At 39.0% G+C, this 26,847-nt stretch overlaps 1 protein-coding gene across 7 annotated transcripts; it reads left to right on the top strand.

The window, feature by feature from the left end:
• The first annotated feature begins 1,020 nt into the window (after positions 1–1,020).
• KLHL15 (kelch like family member 15) lies at positions 1,021–23,368 on the top strand. Of its 7 annotated transcripts, none has more exons than XM_061999684.1 (5): positions 1,021–1,275; positions 1,558–1,620; positions 8,592–8,646; positions 10,031–10,742; positions 16,578–23,368. In XM_061999684.1, exons 4-5 carry the CDS (start codon positions 10,038–10,040, stop codon positions 17,685–17,687), a joined length of 1,815 nt encoding a protein of 604 aa, XP_061855668.1. In that variant the 5' UTR covers positions 1,021–1,275; positions 1,558–1,620; positions 8,592–8,646; positions 10,031–10,037; the 3' UTR covers positions 17,688–23,368. The 7 variants fall into 7 exon arrangements, with proteins under 7 accessions (XP_061855668.1, XP_061855645.1, XP_061855685.1 ...); XM_061999661.1 differs by having other exon boundaries at positions 1,510–1,620; XM_061999701.1 differs by lacking the exon at positions 1,558–1,620.
• Positions 23,369–26,847: the final 3,479 nt, after the last annotated feature.

The raw sequence follows: 26,847 nt of genomic DNA, 5'->3' as shown, positions 1-26,847 counted from the left end.
GTGGTGAGGGAAGAGTAGGAGGGCAGTTGAACAGAGTGGCAATAGCAGTGGGAAGCCTTTTGTGCAGCAGTGCGTGGCATAGCTGGTTCATTGTGTGAAGCTGGGAAAGGTGGGAAAGACATTCAGCTTGGGGGTGGCAGTTATAGAGGAGGTACAGCTCTTGTTTTATACATCAATAATGGGTTGGGATTGGTAATGAGAGACTGAAAATAGGCAGCAATGGGGATGGGAACAGCCATGTACCCAGAGAGGCTGGCAGCCTGTGGCCTGCTATTTAAAGTTGTGAATGACATAAGTGACGGGGAGATATGTATCAAGTAGTGAATGGTGGTGGCCATTTGGCAACCCAAAAGTTGGTTCATATGTAGTTTAGTTAATTTCACAATAAAGTTAGAGTTTGCCAGGCAAAAGAAAGCTATAGAAAGCAAGGAAGTGATGTTTGTGCTAAGGGAGAAATCTGTTCTTCCCACGTTGGGCTTCAGTTAACAGTGAGCTCCCTGCAGTTCATTGCTGCAGGGCAGCTACACTTGAGTGCCCATGGCTGGCGGCTCTGACCTCTTGAGCTCTGGTGACCTGGTCCCCATGGCGGCTGTCAAGGCCAGCTGCAGCAAACAAGGAGCTGTGGCCAGCCTGTAGCACCTGCGGCTGCCCGGGTGTCAGAGAGAAGAGTTCACCAAGTCCCTCACATGAACTGTCATTGCCGGTGAAGGGGACGGATGCAGCACTACACGCCTGCCAGGGTGCTGCCAGAGGAAACCGAGAGCTGCAAAAGCCTCAGGGAAAGGGGCTGCGGTTTGTACCGGGCCTGGCCGGGGGTCAGAGGAATGGGGGAGAACACCACAACCGTGAGCCACCAAAAGTGGACGCCGGTGGATAAGTGTCCAGCCGAGCCAGATGCAGCTGATGCGTGTTAGTGCCTCATTCCCGAGCCCCAGCCATGTGCGATCCCCGCTAGGCTCAGGTAAGGGACTGCGTGCCCAGGGGCGTGCCTGGTCCCCCCGCGGTTGCCGGTATGGGCTGGCGGCGGGAGGGCCGGGCCGGCGTCCGGCTGATACTGCTGGTGAGACAGGGCACGCCGCCGGGCGCGGGTTGGCGAGCTCGGCCGTGCCGTGCCGGACCTCCCCGAAGCGGGGGCGCAGCAGTGTCGGTTTGTCGCCCCGGGCAGACCCCCCACTCCTCCGCCGGGCCCGCAGGTGGCGGCGGAAGTGACGGCCGGCGTGGGGTGCCTGTCGCGGGGAAACATGGCGCCTGCGGCCGTGCTAGGCAGCGCAGAAGGTAAACAAGTGTGAGCGGTGGGGGGCGGGCGGGAGCGGCACGGACCCCGGGGGCGAGGCCAGGCCAGGCAGGGCCGGGAGTACCGGTGCCCGGGCGATGCGGCACGGCGGGGGGCGGCTCCTCACCTCCCCCTGAGTACGGACCGCGGGGAGGAGGGAACCCAGGATCCCCCCTTCCTCCTCCTCCTCCGCCTCCTCCTCCTGGCTTTGCCTCAGCCATTGCCCCTCTCTTCAGCCCCCCGGCGTCTCCCTCCACCGCCGCCCCCGGCTTTATGTTACACAGAGGCCCCTCTCTCTGCCGGTCCAGCGGGAGGAGCCGCGTCTTCAGCGCCGCCGCTGCCGAGAGGTAGGTGAAGCCGCCGCCGGGGTCTCCCGGGACCTCCCGCCGCTGCCCATCCTACTGAGGGCGGCCTGACTTCCCTCCTGGCTTTCAGGGACCCTCTCTCCCGGCTGCGGTGGCCGAGGCATGTGGGGGTGGCGGGCTGGGTGCGCGGGGCGCCGACTATGGGGGCGGCGGCCGGAGGCAGGCCGTAGCGGGGCGGCTGTGAAAAAGCCTTGAGCACCCGCGGGGCTGGGGGTGGGGGGGTTGCTGGGTGGCCTCTGAGGGGTGGCTGAGGCCCCGAGGCGGGCGCCGCGGGCTCCGGCGGCGGCACGTCTGTAACTCGGAGCCCGCCTGCCGCCTTGCTCGGGGAGTTCGGCCTGTGAGCTTTCGCTCACGGCAGGGTGGTGCTAAACGTGCCAAGCAGAGAAGCTGAAGCAGGTTCTCTTGAGTTCCAACCCCGAAAACAGCTATTTCGCGACCAGCGACTTTGGGGGATACAAAAGTATGTGTGAGTTGAACGAGCTCAGGAATGGTACCTGAATGTTGATCAGTTTGGTAAATACTTAAACCTAGCTTACAAATTTTAAGTTATTGTCTTTTTGTTGTTTGCTTGTTATTCTCCTCCCTCTTTAGAAAAAGTCTAGGGGAACTACAGAGCTGTTACTGGATAAAAGGGCAGAACTGTTAAGTCTGGCTTCCTCTTGACTTCTTTGTTGTGTATGCTCGTCTCCAAGATAATAACCCAACCTTTTCACCACTATTGCCCCAGTTCACACTCAGATCCCCTCAGCATACCACCATGTGCCAACATCCTTTCTTTTTCCTTCCAACGCCTAGCTAACATGTTTAATTTCTACCACATGTCCTATAAACTTTCACATTGTCAGTCATGTCCTTTCACTTTCCTTAATTGTATCCTATGGCTGGTTTGGGTCTACACATGTGTTGATTTGCCTTTCAGCAAGCAAAGTGGGACAGATAACTTGAGCTCACGCTGGAGACACCAGATCTTTTTCACTTACCTAGCCAATTTGTGGGAAATTTGTGGAAGTTGAATATGTTTGAGACTTCTGCCTTTCTGACAAATGAGCTTGACATTTGCAATGAAGTCAAAAGCTGTGTGTCTTGAAGAGAAGGCACAATGTCATTAATATCATTTTCTCCAAAGATGCTAAAAGTATTAACTAAGTTAGCAATAAATATATAGATAACAAAAAATTGTAAGGGGTAGTTCAGCTATCTTAATTTACATTGAAATTATTTTTACTAATATAATTTTATCATTATATTTTTATTATTTTAAAAATTTATGCAATGAGAGACCAAAAGAGTTTGATTGAATTTTTGCTCTCATGAAATACTTAACTTGCTACTTCTCTGTATAAGACACACCATTATTTTCTTGATAAATATCTTCACAATAAAAAAAAATCAGTCTTTCTAAATAGTGTTTTTTCCTTACATTTTGAAAAAATAATCATTATAGAAGCTACAGTTATATTCAGAGGGAACATTGGCACTTGGGATAGAGCAGTCCACTTTGAAAGCAGTGGCAAATCTGTAGTTTTTTACAGTACTGTATTGAACTCTTGGATATTAGTGATATCACTTTTTCTAGTTGAAAACAATTCTTTTGGAAATATTAGAAGCATTTAGTACTGGGCCCATGTGCTGGTATTAGTAAATGTAATTGGAAGAGTGTTGAGTTGAGCTTGTTCTGTGTTCAGGAGCATCTTTTTCTGTACCAGTATAGTGATGCAATGATCTTTTAGCCAAATGTTTTAAACTATCTTAATGCCTATGATGTACAGTTGCATCATCTGTGTGATAGACTAGTATTATCTAAAACTAAGGTATATCTCATAGATCTTAATTCATGAGACAGAAGCTGTGTTTAGATGCAGTTAGGTGAAGTTAAACTGGTCAAGTAACTATAGGTGAAACCTGTGTCTTAAAGTCTTAAAGTCAAGTGTGTACTTTCATCAGAATGCTTTTGATAGTCATCCTAAAGCTTGATTTAAGGGCTGAGCTGGGGAGCATATTTTATTCCTGGGTGACTGGTGTTGTAAAATAATAATTTTCTGATGTACGGTTGATCAGTATTCCTCTAAATTGAACATATGTGAAAACTATACTTGTAAACAGTATTTTAAAACAAAATGTTTTTGACCTTTTGTTTGTATGTTTGTAATGTTTGGATCTTTCTGTGCAGAAAGACTAAATAGGGTTTTACTATAAGTTTGTGGGCACAGAGAGTAGTATCAACTGAGAAATCCATCCATTAAGAATACATACATATGAGAGCATCAACACGTCAGCTTGAGTTAGAGGTTTGTTAAAAAGAAAATGGAACAAAACACTCTACTAGTCCTGTACTCTGTGAAGATAGCAAAAGGTTACTCAGCAGGCTTTAGCATACTTACGGAGTGACGTATAACCATACTGAGGTGAGACACAGTCTATACAGAGTTTTAGTATGTTGGGCTGTAACTTCTGGTAATAATCCTAACATAACTGTAATGACCTCAGACAACTAGTGTGTTACAAAAGTGCTGCTATGTTATGAACTGATGTACGTTGCTCCGAAATAGCAATGGGAGTTGAGATTGTAAGAGGAACTGTCATGGTCAGATGTGTGCCCTAAGAAACTGTTCATGTGATGTGGATGGTTTTCAAGCTTTAATGACCCGAATTTTAATTTCCGTAGTTCTGTTGGTCAGGTTCCTCTGACTGGCAGCAATTGGTAAGCCCTTAAATCCATGCTTCTAAAGTAATCCAGTGTTTTTTGAATTCTCAGCAGGGATTGGGTGAAGTTTTTAGCCAGAACCTACTGATGTATTTAAGATAAATTGTTTCTCCAAACTTAGCATATTAATTACTAGGGATTTTAGATAAAAGACCTACAAACTTCATGTGTTTCTTTTTTCTCCTACATTTATTACTGTTGTAGCAATGGAAAGTTTCGATAACCATTGGTTATTGATCTTTCTCACTTTTATGTCGTTCCTTCTGTTGCTGTTAGTGGGGAGCTATGATGAAAACACAGTATGATGAAAAGGGAAGGTTTGCACAAGATTTAATGGTTTTAGTGTCAAACCATGTAAATAAAGGTCAAAGAATTCTGTTAAAGGCACTTTGCTATGCACCTCACTAAAAAAAGCATATGTAATGTCTTGTAAAAGTTGCATTTAAATGCCTGTGTTTGATGGATGAAAGGAATAGGATAGATGGAACAGATCATTGGCATTTAAGCTCGATTTTAGTACTTTGTGTGACTGGGATATGGTTCTATGTGACTGGCGAAATCTTTTTGTGTAAGTTGTAGATACAGTGTTTCATTCTGTGAATATTTTGTGTTCATCTCTATTCACGTAGATGTTTTCTCAGATTTTTCTGAGGTAAGTAGAATGAACACATACTTAAAAATCTGTAAACAAAAAAACTTGCTATTTCTAATCATCTCAAATGAGTTATTAAGGAACAGCAGTGAAGGAAAGCAGAAATCTGCCTTTCAGCTGACGTGCTAGAGTTGGTATTGTCAGTATTTTCCTAGAACAATACATTCATGTCCCTAGAAAGGGCACGTAAGCTTACATATTACTTAAACACACTTATGTAAAGGGCATTTTTCCAGAAAGTACTGCTTTTGAATACATTTTTTGAAAGTTAAGCAGAGCACGAGCCAAAGCAAGTATTCCCTAACTTCTCAGTAGCCTGTGCATTTAGACTTCATTTCTTCTGCTTGTGACTAAGAGCCTCAGACACCCTGTGGAAAGAAGGTTCTCCTTGTTTAGTGAGAAGCAGCAGTCTGGAACAGGGTTTTCAGACTTTTATTACAGCTGCGGAATAAAGATGAGAAATCGATGTTCCAAGTAAGTGCTTTTACAGTCGTGGCAGAGCAGATGCTGTAATGCAGTATGTGCTAAAAGAGGAGGAAATGTCAGGAAAAGCTAATGCCAGGTTAAGCATATTTCTCTCTTTGCATTTCAGCAGAGAGTCTTACTTCCCATGCTGCATTATACTGATCAGCTTCAGTATGCGCAGAACAATGCAGAACATCAACTTAGGGGTTTTTTTCCCTTTGTTGTTTGTATGTAGGATTTTTTTTTTCTTATAGACCACTGTAGGCTACATGTCTGTCTTAGGATTAAGTGTGATATTGTGATTTGGATGGGTGAAGAAGATCTAACTCTGATTTTTGCATTTTTATGGAAAACATGGGTGGGAAAATGGTGATGTTATTGTCCTCTGGGAAATAAGCTGCAGCACTTGAACAGTGCATAGAATTACATCTGAGATTCTAAGTGTGTGTGTGTGTGTGTGTGGGAGGAGTGGCATAGCTATACTTCAGAAAAATGACTTAATTTGGGAGTATTTTGTATTGCTTTTTAAATATTTTAACTACCACATTGCTTTGGACTGAGGATACTAGTTACAGAAATGAAGATTTTTAGCAGTTGATCGTAATATGCATTTAATTACCTAGCTTCTCAATTTCTGTGCTTTTTAACCCCCATGTGTATTTGCACTGGCCAATACATTTTTTTTGTGTTGTAAAGAAAATATCTGCTCACACTGTGTGTGGCTCTATGCCAAGAAAGGGGCATTTACTCCATTTATTTAACGCAGGAAGACAAGCAGTCTTTCACTTTCCACTCAGAATTCTGAACCTTCTTTAGATGACGTTACAGAGAAGTCTTATTGGTTTTGTCTTTACTCAAATAGTCCATTAAATCCTCTCTAATGTTTGGGAGGAAAAGTATTTTGAGATGGAAAACTGTAAATTTACCTGCCTGGACACGTTCCTGTGTGACCTGATCTAGGCTGACCTGCGTCAAGATGATCTAGATGATCTCTAAAGGTCCCTTCCAACCCCTACCATTCTGTGATTCTATGATAAAAATAATATAAGCAGGAATGTGAAAAGAAGGAATAAGTTACTTAAACCCCACATTTTTAAAACATTCTGAAATAATAATTTCAGAGTGTTGGCTACAGCGTTACCATTGTAGTTTTGCAGCTGACTTCTGGTTTTAATATATTTTTACAGAATTACCAGTTTTAGGGAGATGAGAAAATTTTAAATTCTAAAATGTGTTCCCTAAATACAGAGGGATGGACTTAATGTATTTTGGTGATTCCTAACACCTTATTTTTTGATAGGTTTAAAATTTTAGGGCTAGTGTCTTATATCTGATTTATGTGTCTATGTCTTAGTGCCAATTAATCAAAATTAGAGGGATGTCTGAAAAAAAAAAATCAGCACAGTCTCTATGTAAAAGCAACTTGATCTCAGAAACATAGACTATTTGAGGTTGGAAAGGACCTCTGAAGGTCACCTCCTCCATCCCCTCTACTCAGCAGGGTCACCTACAGCCGGTTTCCCATGACTCTCTGATGCAGGTTTTTGTATTTTAGATATTCGTTTTTATCTTTAAAAGGATTGCTGGAGATGCTTCTCTGGACTTGATGTATTTACCCTGCTTACCTTCACTTGCCAACTTTTCTTTTTTGTTTCTTTGATGGTGGTGAAAGAGGCCTTTTAAAGCTGTCCTATGTAGAAACTAATTAATCTCTTTTTATTTGCAGAGTACCTATAGCTTAATTGTCTTTCCCATGTTAATAGGAAGGACTTGAAATAGGTGTGGTTGGAGCTTACTGGTTTGGTTCTTCGAGGTTGTTCACGTATTCAGTAACATATGTGCTGTTTTGAAGAAATGCCTTCCATGAGATTGCTGCCTGCACAAGCCTGTGTGATGGGAGATCCTGTTATTTTCAGATTAATAGGTGTTGCTTCAGTCACCTGAGCAATGTTGCTTCATTTATGACTTTTTTTTATGTCTCAGTGTCATGTTGTGTTATTCTGTTCACATCTCACATTTGTGAATTCCAACTGTTTTTTCCATTGATCTTGGAAATGAAGCTGAGCCATATGTCTTAGTCTCCTGAAGAAAAATAATTTACACAATTGCCCTGTCTGGGAATCCTAGTAACCTTTAAACCTCTTGAACAATTTCAAACAAAATTGAGAGGTAGTTGTTTCAAGTTGCTGTGTGTTTTATGAAACAAAGTGTACAACTTAAAGGGAAGTGACCATTAAATCTTTTAAACAGGAAAGACTGAAGTATGATCTCAGCTATTGAGAACTAGGGGTGGGAGGGAAGGAATTACAAGTGTGCTAGTGAAAGAATATTAGTGTTTACCTTTTTACTTTATATCAGAAATCCAGTTAGAAAGCAAAACCCTGTAAAATTAGATTTTATGCCTCCCTTTCAGTTCGTTGTTTCTTTTTGAGGTGGTAAGAGTTAGCAATTTTTCCTTTGTGTGTTTTTGTATAGGAATTGGCAACAACAAAGAATATTTTATAATAATTTTTCTTTCTGGTAGACATACAGTGTGCTCAGGAATAAAGGACCCACAATATGAAGCTCCAGTTTGCATTTTCTCTCTGTCTTGGGGGCGCATGCTATCATGGATACCCAATGAGAAAGCTGTCAGATTGTCTGCTTTCTTCTCTTGCTGCTGCTTTTTACTTTCAGGAGTTTGAATTTTGTCGTAAGGCCTTAATTGTCATGAATGCGCCTGGCATTGACTCTGTGGTGCACAGAACCTGTCAGCAAGCATCAACAGCGTGGGAGCCATGCTGAGTCCAGGAGATGTGGCTATAAACACCCACTCACCAGTTTAGTTTTGTGTAGACAAAGAGTTTCTCCAGTTTTGTTCTCCAGGATGAGTGCTTATGAATTAAGAGGAGATGATTATCCTCTGATGGAGTCTAATAAAATATATTCCAGTTACAATGGCAAGAGTCGGGATACAGTTCATGAGGAAATGGGAGTAACATAACGGCTTTATGAAGTTGTGGCAGCTGGGCCAACCTAGGGTCACTTCTGGGTCCATATTCTGCTGTAAGATTCTATAACCTTTAAAATCGTCAGTCCTTTAAATATGTTGATGTTACTTAGCTTTTCATGTAACATTTTTCATTGTTACAGGAAACGCAGAGTTAAATGCAAAAGTAACTGAGTGAATGTTGCAGTGCAATTTAAGGTGAGATAATGTGAAATAAAAATTCTTGAACCAAATCTACTGGCTGATCAATGCCAAAAGGAGATGATGTTACTCTTTCTCCATGTTCTGTCAAGTATGGTATCTCAGTTGATTCTTGTGCCATACTCCGTGCAGTGTCAACTCAGAAGTCTGCTCACTGAGAAGCAGAAAGAGGTTTTGTGTGTGCTGAGTGGTGGTGGTGTTTGAGCCCTGTGCTCTTGTCATCATTACCGCCTCCCCTCTTTGGTTTAGTTTTCTGTCAGGTTTAGGAATTGAATTGGCTTTCTAGAGCAGCCCAATGAGCCCCAGAAATTACTCAAAGTAGGCAGCAGGAGCTCAGGTCCCACAATGAGGACAGAGAGGGAGAAAGCGCCATTGCCCTTTGGCTAGTGATAAATTGTTAGATTGGTTCAAGCCGCTTTATACAACTTCACCCTACCGAAACCCAAGGAAGCTAAGCGAGATTTTGAGAAATTCCTGGATTTTTTAATAGTTTGCCTTTTTATTGAACCTTTGTCTTCCTTAACTTTAAGAGGATAGAATCTTGGTAGTGTTTAATTTCTGTGTTTTTTACAGCTTGACTGTAGCTTGCACGTAAGTAACAGAGCATCTGTAAATATTCAGATGCTTAATAAGCAATTAAGCTTCACTAATAATTGAAGCTTGTGGCCCAGTCTTGTCAGTGCTTCCTGTTGTGTTGGTATATTGCGCTTTATAAGTCCTGTCACCTAATTAATCCCTATAGTATCAGACATCAAGGAGAGACAGAGGGGACTATGTTATGGAAGTGAAACACACAAACTTAAGTAGCATCTCTGAACTAGAATTTCTCTTTCCTAGAAATAAATTTTGAGTAAATTGACATCTATTTTTAAAGAGACTAATTTTTTTCTTTTTAGGTGTTGCCACATACAGATTTACTGGAGCTTATTTCTGAAACTAAGGAAGTTCAGCTTCCTTTCTGAACCCTTTGATATTCAAGAGTGGGTGTTTTATTGCTCCCTTGAGATTAATTCTTTAGAAAATTTGAGGAGAGGAGAGGAAGAAAACCATGACAACCTTTTTAGCATCGCATATTCATTATCTGACCAATAAGTAGAATGGAATGAGGAATCACTTTGACAATACCAGATAGTTATTCATGTTCATGACACTTTCTTTAAGTATTTCTCCCCAAAAATATTATCATTTCAAAGTTTGTGTTTTAAGTTGTTTCTTAAGTTGCTTTTTCATCCGAAGAAAAACAAAAGGGATGGAGAAGACTGTTAAGTCTTAATAAAGGCAGTCTCAGAATTTATCTGATCAGAAGAGGCTTGTGGTATGTTATTAGAAGTAACAATTTATTTTTTATTTTTATTTATTTAATTTTTTTCTTTCCCCCCAGGTGATTCATGGCAGGGGACGTGGAAGGGTTTAGCTCCTCCATCCATGACACCAGTGTCTCTGCTGGATTCAGAGCACTGTATGAGGAGGGATTGCTTCTTGATGTCACACTTGTCATTGAAGACCACCAGTTTCAGGCCCATAAAGCACTGCTTGCCACCCAGAGTGATTACTTCAGGATTATGTTCACAGCTGATATGCGAGAACGAGATCAGGACAAAATCCATTTGAAAGGTCTGACAGCTACAGGCTTCAGTCATGTCCTCCAATTCATGTACTATGGAACTATTGAACTGAGTATGAACACTGTTCATGAAATCCTTCAAGCTGCCATGTATGTCCAGCTTATAGAGGTGGTAAAATTTTGCTGCTCTTTTCTCTTAGCTAAAATCTGCTTAGAAAACTGTGCAGAAATTATGAGACTTCTGGATGATTTTGGTGTAAACATCGAAGGAGTCAGGGAAAAATTGGACTCCTTTCTACTAGAGAATTTTGTGCCACTCATGTCCAGACCTGACTTCCTATCATATCTGAGCTTTGAGAAACTCGTGTCTTACTTGGATAATGATCATCTGAGCAGGTTTCCAGAGATAGAGCTGTATGAAGCTGTTCAGGCCTGGCTGCGCCATGATAGAAGACGCTGGAGGCATACGGACACCATCATTCAGAACATCAGGTTTTGTTTGATGACACCATCCAGTGTTTTTGAGAAGGTTGGTGCATTTGAAAAGCAATAGACAGGATTCATCATTTAGCTAGGGCAGCATGCCATTTAATAGGTAAGATTCCCAAACCTATTAGAAGGAACAAAAAGAGAGCATTTATTTTTCTAATAAACCCATGGAAGACAAAGATCTAAAAGTATTATCATCTGATTGTTAGACAGTAGTATGTACAGTGGCTGGAGAACAGGTAGGTTTTTGCAGTACATGGTTTTTAAGTGATTTCATATGGAAAAGGACATTTGAAAATAAGGTCACTTGTACTAAGTTTTATTTCAACTGTTCCTACTGTTTTCCACAAACTGTGTCTTGCTTTCCAGAGATTTTAGATCTGCACACAGTATATAGGGCATATGTCACCATAATTGTTACCAGTGTAATACAAATGTAATGACTGTAGCTTTTGCATGTTTGAAGTACAGTTTGGGTTTTTTTTTTTACTTAGAAATGAAAACTAGCACCTGCTGTTAAATCTGCATGGTGGTTTTGTTGTTGTTGATGTATCTTCAGTGTTCTTGTTATACACAGCAGTTGGAATGAAGCCCTCATCCTGCAAAGTTTGGTTTTACACAAGGCATAAAATACAATCAAAAGTCATTGATGGTGTGAAATGTGATGATTTACTTTAAATATCAGAGGAATCTTTGTAACAAGTGATCTGAAATTTAACCAATCATTTGCATGTACTAAGAGGTCAAAAGAGAATTTGATTTTTCTGCTATTCTGTTAAAGAATAGATAAAAAATGTTGTTTTCTAGTTCCTGAGAATCTGTATTTGTCAGTAGTAGAGAATTACTTTGTAAGCAGCTCTCTCTCTCAGGCTGGTAACAGTAAGAGTATTCACATTAGAAATTACTTGAACTGTGCTGTTTTGGTTTAACAATGTTAATTTTGTGTAGTAAGATACAATATTAATTTGTGTTTTTTTCACCTCTCAGAGAATAGTATTTAAGACCCTGTGTTTTTGTTGGACTCCTTACAAATTATTTTCTCATCTATTTTTACTTTAATATGTAGAAAATATACAGATAAGATCGAACTGGCTTTGGTGGTTTTAAGGGCTACTGAATCATTTAAGCACTAATGCTTATTTGTATTTTAAATTATAAAAGCTATTGATTACTTCAGAGACTAGTGAGTTTTTATGTTTTGGGGGTTTTGTGTGTATGTATAAATTGAGTAGGGGAAATAATAATACATAAAATATATTTATGATCTTAGATTATAGACATAAAATAAATATATAAATAATTTTAGAACAGTAATGTAATGTTTATGTTGGTTTAAAACATTTCCAACTAGTAAGAGCTAAACTGTGCAAGATAGTGTGTAGTATCTTAGTTTTAATCATGCTTTTACCTTCTGATTACATCATTTAAACCCTTCAATAGGAAAACTGATAGGATTCACAGAATATTCTTAAGGTCAGTCTAGTAGGATGAAACTCATCTCAAAGAGATGAGTCTTTGGCTCTTTGAATTTTTGGGATATAAATTCAAACATCAAGCTGCCTTCAGTTAAATTTCTGTAAATGCAAGTGAAAAGTACATGTTGGTCTTCAGCATTATATTTAGGTAAAACTTCTGGAGCTGATTTTGCTATCAGTGGTATAAATCCTGCCTGCAGTGCTTCTCATGTTTTACTTCGACAGCTATCAAATAGCCAGATAGATACAACTTCAAGAGAGAGAAAGGAATCATTTTCAGCATCCCAGTTTATATACCCACATGTGAAGCCTTTATTGGTGCTTTGCCTTGGGAGCAAAGAGAGATCAGTGGGGATTCTGGAGTGGGACAGCTCAGCAGACAGAAGCACAGCTAAATGAGTATGTCATAACTATTTCTGCAGATAGAAACGTATTTGTGCTTTGCTATGGCTAGAGAGCATTGAGAAATCCAGCGTGAAAAGAGAACTGCAGTCAGAGCTAACATCAGAATATAGATCATACTTTTTAATTTATTTTTTTAAAAATAAAAGTTCACATTGCTTAACTGTTCTGATGTAACTTGAGAACTCCCTTCTCTCTGTAGAAGGGGGAAAATGTTGTTCGACTGCTTTTTTTGAAGCTCCACAAACAGAATTCACCCTTTTCCTAAAGCCAGCACATACTAAATGCCTGTGTGAATGTACTAAATACAATCTAAGGTTGAGTTTTATGGTTCAGTGAACTCTGTATTTGCCATATACTGTCTGGCTGGTCATATGTAGGCTTACATAATCTTTCTAAAACACATTTCTAAGATGCCTATCATTGTCATATATAAATAACTTAGATAACTTTGCAAGTGACAGTAGGGATACTTGTGGCCTCTTAAGCCACTCTTATTTCCTACATAATTTTTTGAAGCGATTTACAATCTGAATGGGATGGGTTGTCCTTTTAAAAATGAAATTATGAGCAACCCTAGATTTATACCTTGAGGCTGATGTACATTTGGAGTGCAGGAGTGGTGGTGCAATCTGCTTACTGTAAACAGACCTGGAAAATACAGCTTCTGAAGTATGAATAGAATACTCCTTTTTGTTATATTTATGTAGCTGGAGGGATAATGGTGATTTTGGTGAAGCCTTTATGGTTTTGATATTGACTACCTAGGGGATGAATAAAGAGATATATGGGGTTAGTTATTTTTTTCCTCTTTTTTTATCAGATGACACATTTGATTTTGTGCTGTTCCCTGTCTGTGTAGCTAAATGTCCTGTTGGGAACCACTGCAACTGGTAAATGATGCAATGAGATAGTTCTCTGGGATAGTTCTTTGGGGAGCTTGTACGTTATCTTGATGTCCCAACAGACTGCCTTTCTGTAAAAAGATTTTGGAGTAGTATTGGAGCAGTATTGAAAAGAATGTGAAAAAATCACATGAGCAAAGCTTTGGCACTTGGATTAAATTCTTGATTTTTGTAGTAAGACTAGGGTGGGTAAGCAAGTCAAACGAACTTTCTTTGAGACCCTTCAGCAAGATAACAGAACAGGGTGAGTTTGAAAATGCTGTCAAGCATTTTGTTGATGATATACTTTTAAGAATGCACATCTGTTTTACTTCAAGCTTTATAACAATTAGTGGACATTTCTATTGATTTTGCAGAAAGTTGTGAGCTTTCTCTCTGATTGACTATGTTGGTAATTAGGTGCATGTTTCTCCTAGAGCTTAAGTTCCGTTTGAATTTAACAGCAAAATAGATCTGTTGGTAAACACTTAGATTATTTATTGGTTAACAGTTTGTTGTTGCTACTTGTGGGTAATGGCAGAAGCCTACCTTTCAACACTGACAAGGTTTCCTTCAGCATATTTTGGGTATCAGACAGCAGTTTTCACAAAAGGCTAGTTGAGGGCCATGTTCTTTAGTCTACTAGAACAAAATATATGCACAGCTTCCAGTTGTGTTTTCATACCTAGACACTTACATTTTAATGCTTCTCATTTTTTATTATACACACAAGTAAGAGTGTTGTAAAATTATACAGAAGTGTAGGTGTTTGGAGGGTTTTCATTACTGTGGGGTGAACAGGAATTTCAGTTCTGAAAGATTTCCCACAGACAGTATGTGATTGTGAATGTGGGCAAACTGACCTACATTTGCTTTGTCTTCATTTGCATCAAGCAAGCGTGAGCAATCTGCACTTTCATGTAGGCATATCCAAACATTCATCTTAGGTCATCATTTGAAGCTCAGGAGGGGTACCGCTCCTGTGTGGCAGATGTTGTGCTGGTGAAAGGTGGGCAACTAGAAACAGTGATATTTCTCCTCAACAGCAAAGTCTACCAAGCCCTCAACTACCAGAATTTAGGTAGTCTTATCATTCTGTTTTGTTGTGTGGGGGATTTTTTTTTCCTGAATATTGGGAGAATTCCTAGTGTTTGTATCTTTTCGTGTTCATCCCTTCACAATGAGACTTATAAATCTTCCCCACAAACTACAGCCTGAAAGAGTTGTTTGTAACTGGTAGTTGCATTTGCTTCTTGATGTCTTTCTGGTTTAAGGTAAGAGATTGAGGCTTTGCTTTGATTTTAGTCCCTTTGCCAAGATAAGTGGTAGTAAACTACTGATAAATTGATTCCCTGGTCTTGAAATACTCTCTGGAATTAGAGATATTCCTTGTTTCCTTTTGCATGCTCTTACGGGGTGAGATTTAGGCCATGTGAAAGAGTAGTGTGTTGAGGATATATAAGGCTTATTTTAATTCCAGTTTCTGGCTGACATTTCCATTTCTGGATTTAAAGACAGAGTTGTAAATGTTGAGGAGGAAAGAAAAAACGTTTTCTTTCTGTGCCAGGATTTGCTAGCATGCTTAATGTTGTAAGCATGTTGATCCTGTTATCTTTCATAATCATCCAAGAAAGCTTGAAATACATATAGGTGGAACAAAAGAACACCTGTCTTTTTGTTCAATTCCAAAAATGATAGCTGCAGTTTGGGAATGCTTAAAATAGTTGTGCTGTTTCAGAATTCAAGAGTTACTTTTAAGGATAAAGTAACTCAGCCACGATTCTGTGTTATTTTAACTTTCTGCTTAAGTTTTTGTAACTTTAAAGGCTTTCTGTATTTTACCATTTTTCTGTGCTATAGTTCTCCCTGCGCTTCTCCCAGCATATTTTCTGGAATTTATGTTCAGTCTTTTTAGTTTGAGAGGAGATATATGGCATTTGTTAGAATAAAATGTATGTTTGTATGATATAGTCTTTATTTGCAATAAGAAAATAGATCTGTTATTTACCAGAGGAGCTGGGCTTACTGTGAGTGTTTTATAAGCACTGTACCTAAGTAAACCTTTTTACTTCATAATCAAAGCTGATGAATGGAGTGGAGTATCTCCCTTATAATGAAAGGCTGATGGAGCTGGGGCTCTTCAGCGTGGAGAAGAGGAGACTGAGGGGTGACCTCATTGTTTACAAATATGTAAAGGGCTGGTGTCAGGAGGATGGAGCTGGGCTATTTTCATTGATGTCCAATGATAGGACAAGGTGCAATGGGTATAAGCTGGAACATAAGAGATTCGGAAGAACACAAGGAAGAATTTCTTCATTGTGAGGGTGATGAAGCACTGGAACAGGCTGCCCAGATGGGTTGTTGAGTCTCCTTCTCTGGGGATATTCAAACCCCCTCGGACAAGTTTCTGTGTGATGATTCAGAGGAAGTGAAAGTTCAAACCTGCCTCCCCAATTTACCAAATAACTGTGTGACCAAAGGCTTATAGGTTGAGACATTTTCCTCTTCTATTCAAGGTGTTTGTTAACATGTGGGAACTCACAGTGAGGTAACCATAAGGAAAACGTGACAAATAGTGCAGTCACATGTCCTGAAGGAAAGCATTAGGGTACCTTCTCTTCCCATTCCACCCCAATTGAATAGCACTGTGAGTAGAGCTTAGCATTTGGGAATATCTGCCTGGGCTTAGTTGTGAGAATTGAGCAGAAATTAGCCTGTGGTAGACCTTGGCAATTACAGAACGGGTGTGTAGAATGTTTTTCAAAACCAGTAAAACAGTGCATTTTTAATTTAAGCACTTTATGAATTAGGTAGAAGATGAACAGAGACGCTTGATTTTTAGACTTGGGGATTTCAGTTGTGCCTGATTCCGGATTAAATTTTGCATGTGAGTGTTCTGCTGAAAATGTTAGTTACTGCTCTTAATCACTAAATTGCCTTCTGTAATTTTGGAGAACGGTATGTTAGCTTAACCCTCCATGCACGAATACAATTGCTGTGTGGATTGCCTGAATGAAACTAAGTAAAATAATCTCCTAATGACACATAGTCATTTAGATTTTATGGATTGTTTGTCTCGGTCAGAATTTTAATGTCTTTTAAATGTATTCATAGGTAAAAACATCAGAATTTTATCGATACTCCCGGCAGCTGCGACATGAGGTTGACCAAGCCATGAATTACTTTCATAGCGTTCACCAACAGCCTTTGATGGAAATGAAATCGAACAAAATTCGTTCTGCCAAACCCCAGACGGCAGTATTTAGAGGAATGATAGGACACAGTATGGTAAACAGTAAAATTCTTCTCTTGCACAAGCCAAGGGTCTGGTGGGAACTAAACGGTCCTCAAGTACCTTTGCGACCAGACTGCCTTGCCATTGTGAATAACTTTGTGTTCCTGTTAGGTGGGGAAGAACTGGGGCCAGATGGTGAGTTTCATGCTTCATCCAAAGTGTTTAGATATGACCCAAGACAGAATACTTGGTTACGAATGGCAGACATGTCTGTTCCACGTTCTGAGTTTGCTGTTGGAGTTATTGGGAGATATGTTTATGCAGTAGCTGGGAGAACCAGGGATGAAACATTTTACTCGACTGAACGGTATGATATTACTGAAGATAAATGGGAATTTGTGGATCCCTATCCAGTCAATAAATACGGACATGAAGGGACTGTGCTTGCTAACAAGTTGTATATCACTGGTGGAATTACATCGTCTTCAACTTCTAAGCAAGTATGCGTGTTTGATCCCAGTAAAGAAGGGACGGTAGAGCAGCGAACAAGGAGAACTCAAGTGGTCACTAACTGTTGGGAGAACAAGTGTAAAATGAATTACGCGAGATGCTTTCACAAAATGATTTCCTACAATGGTAAGCTGTATGTCTTTGGTGGTGTCTGTGTGATCCTGAGGGCCTCCTTTGAATCTCAAGGATGTCCTTCTACAGAGGTTTATGACCCAGATACTGATCAATGGACTATATTGGCTTCTATGCCAATTGGTAGGAGCGGTCATGGTGTAGCTGTTCTGGACAAACAGATAATGGTTCTGGGAGGCCTTTGTTACAATGGTCATTACAGTGATTCAATTCTGACCTTTGATCCAGAGGAGAACAAATGGAAAGAAGATGAATATCCAAGGATGCCGTGCAAGCTGGATGGCTTACAAGTCTGCAGCTTGCACTTCCCTGAATATGTTTTGGAGCATGTTAGACGTTGCAGCTAAAACAGAAGGAACAACCCAATGAAATACAAAAAGCTGTACCTAATCTGTCAACAAATACAAACCAGTTTAACTCCTTCAAAGACATTACCTTCTGTGTAAGAACAACTGCTAAATGCATAAGAGGAACAGGATGTACAGGTTGTGTACTGACCAAGTTTGTTAGAAAAGCCAATAGTTGGTCTGATATTGTAAAAGCTTTGGGGATTTTTAACAAGGATAATTGTAAGTAGGGGAAAGAAAAATATATTTTTGAGTGTGGTTATGTTTTTTGTAACATTGGATGTCCAGAGTACTTTCTTCATTTTTTTTCTTTTTAAATGGCCATCATACCAATATGCTTCTGAAATCAGTTGAGTTTGACAAAATATGTGTAGAAGAAAAAGAAGACTTTATTTTGATTTTTTTTTTTTTTTATTGAGCACCAAAACAAGATACATCATCTGTACCAGGGTACAACCAGGTATAAATTAACAAAACTAAACCATTTCTGTATTTTATGTTGTCTTTTGGATGCTTTTCCCATTAGTTGCAAAATATTCTCAAATCTACCTGGTGTTTTTGTTCTCCCTTACATATGTTGCAGAATAATCTTAACCCTTTTGCATGACCTGTTTCCTGGTTTTGTATAATGGTACCAGTAAGTCTGCCAAAATGCAAATTACACATTTTCTACTAAATTGAAACAAAACATTTTTATATCTGAAACACTATTTCTATGCTGCCTTCAATTGTTTGCATTGTGTTTGTTTGTGGGTAGAAAGTATATACACACACATGCATACATTGTAAAAACTATATGTAAATACATCTTTTTATGTGCAGTAACAATATTATATTTTAACTAGTGTACAGATTCAGCCATATCTGTTGAATTTAAGGTATAGTACTGTCCTTTAATGAGATTAATAATTCAAAGTTCTTAAGTAACTGGAGGCCTCGTTTGGTATAGAAATATCTTTAGTATATACTGATTGATTCAGTAACTTTAAACTCTTTCTATCAATGCTACATAATGAACTGTTGATAATCTGTTATTTTATGGATTAATTTTTAAAAAGTCAACACATCTTACCTGAGTTTCTTTTATGTTTGAGTGTGCTACCCAGTTTTCTTTTTTAGGAAAGTGGAAAATGTCAATAAGCAAATGCTTGGCAGTGCTTTGACCTGCAATTACTTTCAGAACTGGATATACTATGGTGTATTCTCAGTACTTTGCTTGTACTCATTCTTCACTTCTTCCTTTGTACTCTTATAATTTTAAGTTATTATCTGAATTATCAACTGCTATGAACTACTGTTTTGAAAATATGAAGTTAGGTGATTGGATGGTTAGTACTATTTATTTTTGTTTTACAAAAAAACCCTATACACCTATAGCTACTGATCTCGGAGTGCCTGAATTGAGATGTGTGGTCAAAGAGGAGTTTGAGTAACTCCATTGTGTCAACTTGCAGATATTACTGACAGTAGACTGGTAAGAATGATCTGCCAAGACATAAATAATTACTTTCTGATTACCTGAAATGTCATGAAAGTAGCCACTTCTAGAATCTAAAGGAATGATTTGGAGAAGTTGAAGGCTCACACTTAGTTCAGATATGTAGAGGCAAAATGCTGGAATGTACACCTGCATGTTTTGTAAAATCTTATGCTGCTGTATTTTGCTTTAAGCAGTAGACTTTTAATGCAGCAATGCAAAACCACTTTTTTCAGCATCTTCCAGTCAGAAATCACTGTAGAAAGGAATGTACGGTACTCAGGGAGTTCAAAAGAATGCACTTACGAAGGGACCAAAATCACCCTAAATTTTCTGTGTTAAAAATAACACCTACTTGCCTAAACCAAGCTTGAAATAACTGGTAGAATTTAAAAAGACATATAAAACTTCTCATACTTGTATTTTGATATTTTTGTAGTAATTATATTCTGGGTTGAGATATGAGGATTTGGAACTATATGGCAAGTTAGCAGATTTTAATTTTTTTTTTTTAACTAGAAATCATTTATTGAAAGAGTATTTTCTTTCCGTATACTTTAACAGAAAGAGAGAATGTATACCATCATAACCGTAGTGATAAGTTACTTACACCAGTACTGATTGGACCAAGTATTGATATCCAGCCTTCTGATGCAGACTAGTTTGCAGTTAAGTTTAAGCCTTTTAAAATAAAAATATAGTTTACTGAATAAGAAAGCTAATTTACTTTCTTAATAGCTTGACTTAAAGCCATTGTGGCTTACCTCATTTACACTGTGAGACTTGTGTGTATGTTACCCTGCATGTGTGCAGAAATAAACCGAGTCCAGTAGGTGCTGTTTGTGTGCAAATAAAAAGGCTCTGCTGTACATAGTACATGGAATATTGGGGCACAAGAAAAAAACACAAGGCTTTAAATCTATTTTATTTTTCTTTTTGTCACCAGCTCATTTCTCAGTAAGTTTATGGGGCAGCAAAGTCTACTCAGTCATGCTTTAGAAGGCCTTAGCAGGCATGCTATGTATAGTATGGAGTACTTCACTTTCATCTAGGACCAGTCTGGGGAATAGATGTGATTCTGGATATCTGGTCTTCCATGATTCAGGTGTAATAAAGAGATGTGGCCAAGATTTTATTTAAAATAAGGGTAACGATGGCAGTGTCTAAAGTTACACTTTACAGTTTTCATTTAAGCACTTTCTGAAGTTCTGTGTGCTAAGCAACTGCCTCAGGTCGTTGGTGAGTACTAACACTTGAAACATGAAGAACCAGATAATTTTTTGGTGCTCTGTTTTTAAGTTCATATTTATTTTCAGGTGCCCCATTCTGAAAGATCTTGTTCAGGATGGTAATAGTAATTATTCTGTGAAATTCTGACTCGAACTGTTGCTTTCAGCTTCTCAGAAGCTGTTTCCCCATCTAGAAGCTGGCTGTAACCTTGAGAATTAGGAATGATTGGAATTTGCTTGAGTTTAGGGAGTGTGGGGGTATGTGAGAGTGTTTTGTTAATTTACAGTTCTACCATGCTTTTATTGTTTCAAACATGAAATATAAAACTAACTTATGTTTTGTCTTCAGTTGCAGTGGGACTTTTGAGGCAGTTATTTTTTGTTACTTTATGTTTCGGAGGATTTGGGGTTTTTTTTAATTGAAAGTTTGTATTTGTGTTTGCTTTTAGTATTCCAAATAATTCAATGTTTAAATAAAAACAGAACTAAGCTGGGTAATAAGAATTGCCTGTTACTATTAAGTATTGAGCATTATGATCAGATTAAGATAGGGTTTAAAAACATTTCAATGCCTCTCATCTGTGACGGAAAAGCTAAGTTAGAATCTTTGATTATTAGGTTTGGGAGTATGGGTCATCTTGTACTCCCAGCCCAACTGTGATTGAATTACCAGCAAATCTAATCTCACACACATATTTCATACATGACCTGCTTTTAAAGCATACTTGCATTTTCTTAAGAAGACGGACACAGCAAGTTACATTCTGGGGTTGGGGTTTTTTTTCTTCACATTTATAGCAAAAATATATCGGTTTCATGTCTTAATTTAGCAGCTAGCTCCAGGAGGATGTTTTGGTTTCAGATGAGCTAGAATGGACAAAAAGCATACTGTTCTTGTAAAGAGATTGGACGCTGCTGGTTCCCACTCTGCATGCTGCTAGTTTCGGGGGAAGGGAGTGTAGACAGATTTTTTTTTTCCCCCCAAAATAATGCATAAGGAAATGATAGCTCATTTTTCCTCACAAAGTGTTGGTGGTAGTTTTGCAATGGGAGATACTAGGTGACAATAATCTGAAATTTTTTTCCTCCCCATTGACTCAGCTGGAGGAAGGTATTACAGGATTTTACAAAGGCTCTGCTATTTCAGAAAGCGCTGCTAGCAAGAGAGCTAACTGCTAGTTATTGGCAACATATGAGCTACCTGGGAACCTGCTTTCATCACATTACTTTCTTTTGAAAAGTGTGGATGCCCTCTTTTTAGCACTATGATAGTGGTCCTGTTACAGCTGGTCTCTGAGGTTTGCAGCCATTTTTTCTTGAGGAACTCCTGCCTTACAAACCTAAGTGCTGTGTTTTTTCATGCTGATGATACAGTAACTATTTGCATCAGGGAAGAAGCTTCACTTGACACTCAGGAAGCAAAGGATAAAAGTCAGCAGGTACAAATTCAAACCGATTTTAAAAGAAAAACATTGATTAACTCATTATGTTCATTCTTGCACAAAAGAAAAGAAAGCATTATGGGGAGATACTAGTGGCTCTTTAAAAATAAGCGTCAAGCTTGCGTCAGCATTTATGTGAGAGTCTTTTTAGAAATAGTTGCATTTGCAGAGGTATTTTGCCTTTAAGATACTTTTTTTTTCCTTATAAAATAAAAAGGTAGTGAATACTTCAAACGTATACATCACATACATGAACAGTCCAGTATAAAGAAAATGGAAAACTGTAAGGTACTTGGAAACATAAAAGCACAATTGTTGTTAACCTTGTGCTCAAGTGATTATAGGGTTGTGGGCATCAAATGAAACACCCATCCTGTTCTCCTATTAATGAAAATATAGCTGGTGAAGTTACTTGAATAAGTGTGGCCCATCACATGTGTTAGGGCCCACTGAAGGAGAGTGGGAAAGAACATAACTGCAAAACATGTGCAATCTATTTAAAACAAAGCTTGCTGGTGTCCTGTAGTGTACATTTTGAGACTTTAATGTTTGTAAAATCTGGAGCTGCTTAAATTAAATATAAATGACTACTTTTGCATCTGTATTCTATTTTCAAAAGTTGGTAACTTTAAAATTTCCATTTGTGTGGCAAAACTTCATAAAACATGGTTATATGTGGCAGGTGGCATAAAACTGACTTGTTTTGAGCACAGCTTCCCTGGATTTCCCTCTGCTAATGTTTTTTTTCTCTTCCCAAATTTCAATTAATGTTTATATAAGCTTTCAAAAATAACTTTCAAAGATCAATTTCAAATACCTTTGGATTTATATTAAGTAGGTAGCTAGGGGAAAACCACTTCTATTTGCAGATGGTAGTTTTTGTTTATGGCTCTGGTAGAAAACTTTGTTGTAAATCTAGGAAACACAGTGTTATGTACGAGTATGAGGTTAGCTATGTTTAGGGGGCTTTTATTACCTCAGTGGGACTCGCCTAACTTTAATGTCTGTTCTGGGAGCAGGTGAAGGGAAAACTGAACTATGTTTTTATTTTAAATATTTTCCCTAGATATTTTTGTAGCTCTTTTAAAAATAAATTATATGCTGGAGACTGCAATTCCACTATAGTATCTCACTCAATTCCAGGGTACAATATCAGATTGTTTGTTTTGAAAAGAATGTATTTGGTAAGTATTTGGTAAGTTAACAGGAAAAGTTATTTTCAAACTGCCGTGTTTGTGTGTAGCAATTGGAAATACTTTTCCTGTAGAAAATGAAAATGATGTGTATATGACTTCATATGTACATTTGGATTAACTGTCTAATGATTACCCCAGGGGTGCTATAAACTTCTCTAAAAAAATTTAAGAAATGCCTCTTTTTTAACTGTTTTAAAGCCTTTGTTCATGTCTCTTTTTTTTTTTCTTTTATTTTTTTTGTCAGAAAGTAATTTTCCCTAGCTATGAATGCAGTTTGTTCAGACTTGGATATGTGCTCTGTTTGATTCTTAAACTGAAAAAAATGTATAAAATGTGTATAAAGAAAAGTGTAAATAAAATATTTTTAATCTTTAAATACTCTTGTGTAAACTTTGTAACACTGCAAGTGTAGAGGACCTGGATTCCTTTCTACAAGACTTCAGAGTTTGCTTGATTAAGCAACTCTTCAAAAATGTTACGTTGCTATAATTCGTAACACTGCATTAAAGTTATCCCACAAGAAAAGTTGGATGTCCTTATATAGCATCAAGCTCATATCTTTAGTTGTATTTTGCAGTGTTCACAGTTTTAATTGCTGTGTTGCATTCGTGTTTCTGCTTTGCATTTCAGTCTTGAAGTAATGTTCAGAGTTGACTTCATTGTTACATTTGTAACCCAGTGTCAAGGTATCAGCTTAAGCTGTAAAATGGAAAACCAGAGTCAGCTTTTGGTGTTAGTCAGCAGCCAGAAGTGACTGCCTCTGCTATCAAGTACTTGGAATTGCGGGTTCTGAGATAATATGACTTCGTCACACACTTGGACCTCAAAGTGCCAGAAGAAGTCTAAGTCAGACTGCTTGACATTTCCCACTTAACAATTAATTTTACAGTAACAGGAAGGGGAAACTTTCAGGATTAAACTGTCAGAACAACACTGAGTACCAATGCAGGGGCGGGGAAGGGGCAGGTAAAACAAGAGGTTATGCTCTTATTTTCTCAAGCAGTCTGATGAAGGCCTTGTCATTCCCTTGCCAAACTTTTTCATTTTCTCTGGCATTTACTTCTCAGCAAATCACTTGCTGTCAGATCAAACCCATGCTGGATCAGGTTTGCTGTCAGGACTTGTGACCCCGTGGGAGACCTACACTGTGAAAAACTGTAGCCCATGGAAAGGACCCACATTGGAGAAGTTTGTGGAGGACTGTCTCCCATGGGAGGGACCCCATGCTAGAGCAGGGAAAGCGTGAGGAGTCCTCACACTGAGAGGAAGGAGTAGGAGAGAACACATGTGATGAACTGAACATAACCTCCATTCCCTGTCCCCCTGTGCTGCTGGAAGGGAGGAGGTAGAGATCCAGGAAAAGGCAGGGGCTAAGGGACGTGTTTTAAGAATTAGGTGTTATTTTCCATTACCCTACTCCATAAGGATTCTTAATAGATTAGATTAATTCTCTTTGAGTCTGTTTTGCCTGTAACAGTAATTGCTGAGTGATCTCTCCTTATCTCAACCTGTGAGCCTTTTGTTTTATTTTCTTTACCCAGTCCAATTTAGGAAGGGGAGCAATAGAATGGATTTCGTGGGCACCTGGCACCCAACCAGGGTTAAACCACCACATTCCATCATTTTACTCTTGCATTTTAACTGGTTCATAGTTGCTCATACCAATTTCTTCACCTTTTTGGAATGTGCAATCTTATTTTTTTGGCAGTAGTTCAGTCATATGTGTTCACTTGTTTTGTGCAATATTAAATTAATGTAAGTTTGGCAAAGAGGTTTTTTTCGATTAATTCCTTCCAGATTCTTTGGTATAAATTATCCACCCATGGTGACTTTTAAGTTCTTAATTTCAACAGATATTCTCCCTTTGTTACAGATTAGCTTTTTGGGTGTTTGGTTTTATGGGTTTTTTGAGTTGGGTGGATTTTGATTTTTTTTCTGTTACCATCATAACACAGAAAGGAAAACCGGTGCTTTGGGTGCTGCACATATTCTGTATTAGTTCAGCTTTTGAGTTTGTAATGTACTTGTGGACATGTGAACCCTCACCCAGCCTGTAGCCTATCAAGACTTACTGATATTCCATCCTTTCATCAGAGTGCCGCCTTGTACAAGGCAAGTTTCTTGGCATATCCAAAACTTTCCTTCCTTCAAGAGAGAGGGTAGGGAATATGTGTAAAGGCAGTGTTAATTTCTGGTTTTAATTAACAATTTCCACCCTCACAATCAATGCTGTAGTTGCACTGACAAGTGCTTTAGGCAGTGTTTTTCAGGTAAAATTAAACCTCATCATGATCTCAAAGTACCCAGTGACCCTTCAGTCATCTTTCCGTTGGGATGAAGACCAGCATTAGGCATCACATGCTGAGTGCCCAGCCTTCTAGATTGATGCTATGTAGTACTTGAAAAACTAAAAAACAATATAATTTTTTTGTATGTGTCTGATATCTGTCAAATGTGTCTCCCGGTGATGTCACCTTTGGTAGCAGTTCTTCTGAATGATGGGTAAATGTTTAGTTACAGCGCTACTTAATAAGTAGTCCTGGAGGAAAAAAATGTTTTCTAATGAGATAGATGGCTTTAATGATTAACCCTTTATCATAGTTTAACCCCAGCTAGCAACTACGCACCACACAGCTGCTTGCTCACCACCCCACACCCAACGGGATGGAGAGGAGAATGGGGAAGGGAAAAAGTAAAACTCATGGATGAGATAAGAACAGTTTACTAACTAAAATGAAAATAAGAGTAATAATAGAGGGGAAGTGGGGGGAAGGAAAAAGAAAAGGCAAAAAACTGTTGCCCAATGCAATTGCTCACCACCCACTGACTGATGCCTGAGCAGCAACCCACCCCTCCCACCCAACTACCACCAGTTAATATACTGGACATGACTCTGTGGTATGGAATAGCCCTTTGACTGATTCAGATCACCTGTCCTTGCCACGCTCCTTCCCATTTTTTTGTGCCGCCCCCAGCCCATTCGTTAGCAGGACAGAGTGAGAAGCAGAAAAGGCCTTGAGGCTGTGCAAGCACTGCTCAGCAATAACCAAAACATTCCTGAGTTATCAACATTCTTTTCAGTATAGTCCCGTGACATAACACTATAGCAGCTTGTAGGAAGAACATTAACTCTATCCCAACTGAAACCAGGATACTTTTTATTGCACTCTTGTTTTACCAGACAAATATGTCTTTGGCCTAAACTGGCAGCTTCCTTTCCCACACCCATTTCAGTGTGTCCTCAGGCATGTTCTAAGCATTTGCTTGTTTGCCTTTTTTTGTTGTCATGTGGCTCATCTCACAAGTTTGAAATACACCAACCACCTAGTTCTTTTACTATGTATGAAAATTTCTCTCCTGTGATGAATTGTGCAGGTTATGAGTCTGTTTATATGTACTGTAGTACTAGTGATGAGACTTTCTGACTTTATTTTTCAAAAGCATTACATAATGCTAACTGAAACCAAGTATTTCCCCATGTTTAACTTCCATAGTCTCAGGGGAGAAATTCCAAGGTAGTCAGTGTATTCCTCTTGTGCTTACCTTCCTAGATTACTGAAGTCATACAAAATGCATGAGACTGTGTTTGTGATACTGGTGTCTTACAAGGCATGACTTGAGTGCTTTCCCCCGTTAGTGCAGTGATAGTCTTAATTTTCACTCCTGGAAAGCAAGAAATTGCTCAGCTGTCATCTTGTACCTCTCACAAAGCCTTTGTGTCTAATTTATTCCCAGGATAGAGTCCTAGTCACTTGTGTGTCCTTGGTCAGCTGAGGATATAACATAGGATTAGTCTCATGTCACGTGTTTTCCCTC

Source organism: Colius striatus, chromosome 1 (genome assembly GCF_028858725.1).
Source record: "Colius striatus isolate bColStr4 chromosome 1, bColStr4.1.hap1, whole genome shotgun sequence".
NCBI classification, from domain to species: Eukaryota; Metazoa; Chordata; class Aves; order Coliiformes; family Coliidae; genus Colius; species Colius striatus.
This window is presented reverse-complemented; position numbering and strand designations above follow the sequence as displayed.